Source organism: Callorhinus ursinus, unplaced genomic scaffold (assembly GCF_003265705.2).
Source record: "Callorhinus ursinus isolate GAN/ISIS: 27379988/994484 unplaced genomic scaffold, GSC_fseal_2.0 scaffold72, whole genome shotgun sequence".
Lineage (NCBI taxonomy): Eukaryota > Metazoa > Chordata > Mammalia > Carnivora > Otariidae > Callorhinus > Callorhinus ursinus.
The window spans coordinates 5,271,635-5,279,701 of record NW_027397134.1 but is presented as its reverse complement, the minus strand read 5'-3'; the positions used below and the strand labels follow the sequence as shown (position 1 = coordinate 5,279,701).

The 8,067-nt window shown below is 58.1% G+C and overlaps 1 protein-coding gene across 1 annotated transcript; it reads left to right on the top strand.

Annotated features, from left to right (window-relative positions):
* Positions 1-3,465: 3,465 nt before the first annotated feature.
* PLA2G3 (phospholipase A2 group III) lies at positions 3,466-7,730 on the top strand. The gene is made up of 7 exons (XM_025858065.1): positions 3,466-4,003; positions 4,993-5,125; positions 5,371-5,505; positions 5,787-6,097; positions 6,763-6,892; positions 7,005-7,121; positions 7,526-7,730. The coding sequence occupies exons 1-7, from the start codon at positions 3,466-3,468 to the stop codon at positions 7,728-7,730; spliced, it is 1,569 nt and encodes a 522-aa protein (XP_025713850.1).
* The last annotated feature ends 337 nt before the right edge of the window (positions 7,731-8,067 follow it).

Here is an 8,067-nt window from a genome sequence, read left to right as displayed (position 1 = left end):
TTTATCTTTCACAGGCATTTCCTCCACTACATCTCTCGCACTTCTAACTCCATCTTGGTGGTGGCTTCCCGGAGGACTCAGCTGACACCCAGGTCCTAGCCTCCCTGGGCTGCCAGACCCTGTCCCGGCAGGGAATGCATTCCTCTCCATCTCCTGACTTCAGCATGCTCTGTCTCTCCTCCCCTCCTCTCTCTGTTCAGGGCCCCCCCTGTGCCTGGCAGTAGTAGATGCTCGATAACTATTTGTTTTCAAATGAACGCAGAATGTTCTGGAGCTAGGCACTGCCTGCACCATTCTCCTGGCACAGATAGCTGCAGAGAGACCTCCAGATGGAGTAGGGAACGCAAGCTCCAAGGGCTCCAGGCAGTGGGGAGGAAATCCCTGAGATGGGGAGGTGGTAGGGGAGCCAAGAGCCTCCCAGGGTCACGGAGGTCCTCCCCACAGGCCAAGGAAAATCTGACCTGTCTTCTCACCTGGTCAACTATGCGACTCCTGGCAAGTGACTTCTCTTCTGGAACCTCACTCCATCCATCTCAACAATGGGATGAGAAGCCCTGCCCTGCCTGTCTCCCTAGGGAGGGGCAGGGGTTGTGAGCATCAGATGAGGTCATGGCCTGGAAAGGGCAGGATACCCTGGGGCCTGGGCCTGGGGTCAGGGTGTGGAGGAGGAGAACGCACAGAAAAGGCAGGAGGAGAGAAGGAGGAAGGGAGAGAAACAGACACACACACAAACTAGGAAACTATGAGACATAACAAGGGAAGGAATGAGAAAGAGAAGAGGAAGGGAGGAGAGAAACAAGAAGACATTAAGAAACAAAAAGAGAGGAAAACAGAGAGAGGGGAAAGAATTAAGAGAGAAACAGGAAAAGGAGGGAAAGAGAGTTTGGGGCGAGGACAGGGATGCTTAGAGCCAGAAGAGCACAAGAAATGAGATAGAAAGGGAGGGAGGAAACGAGGAGAATCCGAGCCAGAGAAGGAAAGAGACCAAGAGACAGAAGGATGAGAGAGAAGCCCAGGAGACAGAGCGATGAGGACTGATGCGCAGAGCGAGGGATAAATGATCAGATCCCATGGACCCCTGCCTTACTCTCCCGGGCACCCACTGTGCACCCTGCCCCACCCCAGACAGGTGGGGATCCAGAGGAAAGCCTCAGCTCCCCTTTTGTCTGCAGGGCTGGGCCTGTCCCGTCCTGCCGGTTGGCTCCTGGGATCCTCTGTGCCAAGGCCTCTGAGGGGCACTCCAGTGGGAGGCAGGGCTCCACAGTCTACCCTGCAGGTTGACTGACGTGGCCACAGGGTGGAATCTGAAGAGAAAACCCAGTGACACCTTCCCTCGAGACCTAGGCAGGCCCCTACCTGCCTTCCTTTGGGGCCCAGACAGGAAGAGACCTCAAAGGTCACTTCCATTGTTTTCTTCACTGTACAGAGGAAACCAAGGCCCAGATAGGGGCAGGGACTGGCCTGAAGTCATACAACCAGGTCATGGCCTAGCTGGGGCTACCTCTCGTGGGTGCTGTGGTCTGAAAATCTGGGGACTTGCTTCTTCCTGGCCAAATTGTTTCCTGCCCAGGGATGTCCTGAGGCTTTAGGGACAGGGTCTTGGAGGCCAGTCACTGTGCTGAGAGTCTTCCCCAGCATCCCGGGAACTGACTACTGTGATTAGGCCCATCATACAGATAAGGAGACTGAGGCCCAGAGAAGTTAAGACTTCAAAGCCTGAGGCCACACAGTGCCAGGACCCAAGTTAGGTATGTCTGACCTTGAAAGTTCGGTTCCTGCCATGGGACCTCCCAGCCTCCCTGGGTGATGGGCTCTGTAATACGGAAAAGGGAGCAGAGGTGGGTGGCCATCCCTACAACTGGGGGAAATGACCAGAACATGGTCTCCAAACAGTAGAGTTCTTTCCAGAGGGACCCACCTCTGTTCAGTGGTGTCCCTACCTTTGGGGACCCCAGGTCTCCCTACCCTTCCTGCCACCACTCTCTCTATTCCACACCCCCTTTCCCAGCTTCTTGAGAGAAAGAATTTGGCTCCTGGCCTGCTCCCACCCCCTTTCCCTTTTCATTGTCCCCAGCCACGACCTTCTGAGCCGCAGGCCCAGGCTGGTTCTGAAGCACAGCGATGGGCCTGCACTCCTGGCCGCCCCCGTTCTCCCTGCTATGTACAGTGAGCTTTCCTTCCCCAGCTATGCCCGTGGCTCTGCCTCGCTGGGGCTCGCCCTCCTGGAAGATTCTGGGATGGAGATTGAGAGGGATGTTGGGGGAGCGGGAGGCTGATGTGCAAATGGACAGACAGACAGACAGAGAAATCACTGTCCCCGGCAGCCCTGACTTCCCAGCAAAGCTTTCCAAGAGCTGTGCTGCCAGCTGCGAAGCCCTCCCTCCCTGGAGCCTGTCACCTGAAGTTTCCACACCCTCAGCCATCTTCCGTTTCTTCATCTGCACTGTGGGTGTAAGCATCCCAGCTTTCCTGGACGGTTGGGAGCTGGATGATACGTTAGCTTTGGGACACAGAGGGCTGGCGGTAGCCCTTCCCTGATGGAGAGACCATTCCTGTCCCTTGGGGAACACATGATGACCTGCTGTGTCCCACTGGTGGCAACAGTCCAGGCATGGAGATGGCTGCAGACTCAGCCCTCTGCCCAGCCCTCCACTCCTCTGGAGCCTATAGTCCCTTCAAGTCCAGAGCATTAGCCCTGCCCCATGCCCTGCTCTCAAGGCCAGCTCTGGCTCTGTCTCCACCATATATCAGACCAAGAGGGTTGCTGCTTGGCCAGGCTTGTGTCTGGGAGTCCCAGCAAGTGGGGAGCCCCAGGGCGCTGTCCCCTGATTATGCCGAGAGGCTTTCTTAGAACCAGTCCTGGGCGGTGGTGTACCCCAGGTGGCCAGGGGATGGACGCCCCCTTTCCCAGAAGCCTCAGGAGCTCCCAGGGGGCTGGCCACAGGGCCCCAGCCCTGCCCTCAGCTCCTTCACCTAGGTCTGGCAGAGGCCATGGCCCCCTGCCAACTTTGTGGAGATGGGTGTGGCTGCCTCCCTGGGGCAGAGGGCTGAGGATGAGTTCTGGGAGCTTCCTCTGAGTCCCTGAACCCCTTTCCCTCCCCAGGAAGATAGAGATCCTCTCCTGGCCCTCTGCCCCAGCCAAAGGCTTTGGCTATCACAGTCCCCATCCAGGCGGGGCTGGCAGCAGGTGACTAGATGAGAAAGGCATGGTGAATGGGGGCGTGGGCCCTGGAGAGTGCACTCTTTGGCCAATCAGCAGCCTGCCCAGCTGGTGGATTCAGTTACAAGCCGGAGATCACCCCATACTCCAGCCTCCTTCCTACTCCTCCCAAAGCTCCATTCATTGGCCCCGCTGCGCCGGGTCTGCAGGGCACTGCTTCCGCTCAGTTGCTAAAGCTGCTGCCTCGTGGGCTGCAGGGGTTGGTGTCCTGGGGGCTTTGTCTGACTGGGCTGGTCTAGGACGGAATGGGGGTTCCGGTAGTGCTGTTAGGGATGCTGAACTTCCTGGGAGTGGCTGGGGGGGGCTCTTCTGCCCTCCGCTGGGACAGCACCTCCTGCCACTTGCTCAGGCCCACCTCTGGCAGCCCCTTGGGGACTCTGAGCTTCCTGGGAAAGGATGCCCAAGGACTGGCCCTGTTCCAGGCCCACTGGGACAGGCAGGGGAGGCTGCAAGCGTGTAGCTGGCGAGACGAGCCAGAGCTCACTGCAGCCTTCAGTGCCCTCTGTGCTGGTGAGATCACCCGGGGCTCCTTTATCCACACCCCTGGACCCGAGCTGCAGAGAGCCCTGGCCACACTTCAGAGTCAGGGGAGGGCCTGCCGAGGGCCTGAAGAGGGTCCAGCAGGGGCTAGGGAGAAGCGAGCAGCAGGGACCAGGGAGGAGCAAGCAGGACACAGAAGAGCACCTGGCAGCAGAAGACCCCAGCGGGTGAAGAGAGGCTGGACCATACCTGGCACGCTGTGGTGTGGAGTAGGGGATTCTGCTGGGAACTCCTCGGAGCTGGGTGAGCCATGGGGACGTGGACTGGGGGGCAGGGGAGGGAAGTGCTGGTTTTTGCCCTGGCCCCAATTCTCCCAGGCTGTGTGTCCGTGGGGGATTTCAATGTCCTTATCTGTAAAATGGGGGTGACCCTAAGTCTCATCGTGGGTTGCTTAATTTAGGTTGTAGATGGGAAACGTCCTCGTCAAACCTCAGAGCCCTCATTAATCACCATCCCTGGGAGGGGTTGGACTGGGGTGGGTCCAAGGTTGGCTGAGCCAAAAAGCCATTACCCAAGAGGAGGCTTTATGAGGCAGGATGCCCAGCGGAGGGGACGCCGAGACCCAAAGGCCTGGGTTAGCAAATTGAAGCTGAACAAGTCACTTCCCATCTCTGAACCTTGGTTTCCTCACAGGTACATGGAGATGATATTTCCCTCACTGAGCTGCTGTGAGTTTGGGTGTGGGGAGTGTCAGGCAATTGGGAAATGCTCAGTAAAAGGCACTATTGCTCAGATGGTAAGAACTTGGATGACTTTTGTGCACTCAGTACAGCTGTCTGTGCACGCATGGTGGGTTGGGGGAAGGCTTTGGCACCTGAGTTGGAGCAGACTGGCATCCTGGCAATGCCTCATCATGCCAGCGAGAAAGGATGCACTCTGCCTCTTTGCCATTCCATTCTGCACACATTCATAACTTGGGAGTTTTATTTGGGGCGTGAGCTTGGGAGCTCTAGAGGCAGACTTCGCTTCCCCTGAGGAAGTCCCTTTCCCTAACAAGGGCTCCTGGGTAGGCTGCCCAGCATTTGGAGCTGCCCAATAAAGGCTGTGCCTGGTTGCTCTTGTCAAGCTTTGAAACTGAGAGTCTCACAGAGGGAGAGTGGCCTGAGGCTGCCCAGGGTATCTGTGTCAGGGCTGGGGCAAGAACAAGGTCCCTGCTCCCTGCACCATCGAGGCATAGCCAGCGTGGGGTGCCCAGGACTCTGCTCAGCTGGTGCCCCCTCTGCCTCCTGCAGGGGTCTTCCAAGGCCCTGATCTCTGCTGCCGGGAACACGACCATTGCCCACAGACCATCTCGCCCTTCCAGTACAACTATGGCATCCGAAACTACCGATTCCACACCATCTCCCACTGTGACTGTGATGCCAGGTTGGCAGTGGGTAGAGAGGGCTGGGTGCTCAGGGGTGGGATAGTTCCTGGGTGCAGAGACTGGGATTCCAAAGAATCCTAAAGGATCAGCCCGCCAGACCCCACCGTGCAGGTGGGAAAGCTGAGCCCTAGGAGAAGAGACCCTTGGATCCCAAACCACCTGCATGGTAGTGACTGGGTGGTCTTGGAGGAAGAGAGGGGTGGCCCTCTTTGGTCCAGAGACCTGAGTGCCAGCTCTCGGGCAGGTTCCAGCAATGCCTGCAGAACCAGCAGGACTCCATCTCGGACATCGTGGGTGTGGCCTTCTTCAATGTGCTGGAGATCCCCTGCTTCGTGCTGGAGGAGCAGGAGGCCTGTGTGGTGTGGTACTGGTGGGGAGGGTATGTGGCTGCCCCCTTCGATCCCCTTCCCAGCCAGAGGGGGAGCCCAGGCTCCAAGCCCTGGGAGGGAGGCTTGTCTGTATGTCCATCCTCCAGCGAATGATACCTCATCCTCCCTGTGCTCTCCTCAGGACAGGGCCCAGGACGCAGACCTTCCTTGGGTGCTCCACATAGGCCAGTGGGACAAGGGATGGCACTGACAGAGCCTTGGTCTCCATGGAGATGAACCTGGGGTTTCTGGGGTGGGGGGGGATTGTGAGTTACCAATTGCCACCTTCCAGGTGTAGAACATATGGCTCCACACCCCTTGCCCGCCTCCAGTCCAGGAGGACTTTCTACAATGCCTCCTGGAGCTCCTTGGCCACCCCCATGACTCCCAGCCTCGAGAGCCCAGCCCCCAGCAGGCCTCCGCAGAAGCAGCGTCCTCAGAAGCGGCTGCCACAATGGAAAGGGTCTAAGCACCCCCACAAAACCAACACCACAGCCCTCCGTGTCCCCATGGCCTCCACCAAACCTGATATGTCCCCCACAGCCTGGCTGGAGGTCACCCATCCAGGCCTCCAGGGGCCACAGAATGGCCTAAAACCTCAGGGTGAGCTCAGAACTTAACTTTGGGGGTTCCTGATGTGGGAAGGTGTCCCTGCCTCTGTGCGGGGTTGAGGGGCCCTGTGTTGCTTCCTTCCCTTTTCCAAACTCCTCCTGGGGCGTCCCAACCTCTCCCATCAAGTCACATTGCAGCTAGAAGGATTTTCGTAAGCCCTAAACTTGCCCATATCACTCCTCACTGAGCCCCCACCATAGCTCCTCTTAACTCATGATGTCCCAACACCCGGGGGCCCTCAGGTGCTGCTCCTGCAGACTCTACTCCCCAGTTGAAACTCCAGTCTTGTACGCCTCATTTGGTTCCTCAAAAGCAGCTTGCTCTGTCCCACCTCTGGGCCTTTGTGCATGCAGTTCCTTCCGCCTGGAGCACTCTTGCCAAGTCTTCTCATCTGCTTAGCAGTCTCTTCCTCCAGAAAGCCTTTCCTGACCAACATTCTGGGCTCTATGGTGGCACTGTTGTGTGTGCATGACAGTGTGCGTGTGCATGTGTGTGTGAGACGTGTGTAGCATTCTGAGGGCAGGAAGGACATGAGACAGGGGGACACTGTGTGTGACTGAGCACGTGTGCCTATGTTTCCCCTACATGGCAGTGGGCATCAGTGGGGCTTTGCTGGGGGACCGGGCTCCCCTCACCACCATGCCCCCTGCCCCCAGACGCCCGCCGGGCCTGCCGCAGCTTCCGCCGTCTGGATCAATGCAAGCAGCAGATCGGGCCTCAGGAAACCAAGTTCCAACTGCTCAATAGCGCCCATGAGCCCCTCTTCCACTGCAACTGCACACGTCGGTGAGGCCTGCTTGGACCGTTGGGGGTGGGCAGCCTGCTGCCAGTCACGGAGAGGGGGCTCCTGGGTGGCCAGGCCCTGCCCTAGCCTAAGCCTGCCTCTGCCCTCACTCAGTCTGGCACGCTTCCTGAGGCTCCACAGCCCAGCTGCGGGCACCAACATGCTTTGGGAGCTGCTAGGCATGAACTGCTTCAAGCTGGCCCCTCCACTGGACTGTGCTGAGGGCAAAAGGTAAGTGGCGGCAAGGCCAGGAGGGAGGGGGCATTTTCCCAAGGTGGGGGGTTACCTATCCTCCCTTTGTGTGCCAGGACCAAGGGGATGGGGAAGGGGGCTAAGGCACCTCTGAGTTCCGTCGTCATCATCCCCTACTCCCTGGTGCTCCAGGTACAGCTCTGCGGTTGGCTTGTATGGGTCCATGTTGACTCTGTCACTTCCTATGTGACCTAGCAAGTTCAGTCACTGCTCCGTGCCTCCATTTCTTATTTGTAAAAAGCTTGTAGAAACCAAGGAAATGGTATGTGTGACACTATGACACACAGAGTCCAAGGCCTGCCTGGCACATAGTAAAATGTTTGCTTAACTCTTACTCCTAACCTAAAACCATGACCACCCGCTCCACTTTTGTCTGCCCACAGCTGTTCCAGAGACCCTAGGGCCATCAAGGTGACAGCCTGGCACTTGCAGCGACTTCAACAGAGGCGACGCCAGCTCTGGGGTGTGAGCACAGGTGAGGGGCAGGTGTGGCCTTCAGATCACCCAAGAGCCGCCATGTCATTCTATGACCGCTGCCTGCAGCTGACCCAGGCAACCCGGAGACCCATCGGGCGGCAGAAATCCTAGAACGAATGATCTCAGTTCCGCCTCTCCTGGGCACCACACTGGACCCTGCCCCTAGCTCTGCTAGGCCCCAGGGGGTCTTGGCTTCCTCTCCGTGTGTTAGACTGAAGCATGGCTCGGGCCCCTGTGGACAGCCAGAGGACAACGAGAGGCAAGGCTAAAATGCTGGACCACGTCTCCTGCTGTGCTGAATGATCCTGAGGTGGTGACACAACCCCTCTGTGCTTGGACGTGGTGTTCAGGAGGCGCATTCTGATGCCCTGGGCTTGGGCCTTGCCAGATGGGAATGGGGAAAGGGTAACTTATTACAGTAGCCTCAGGAGGTACACGCTCCAGGTTG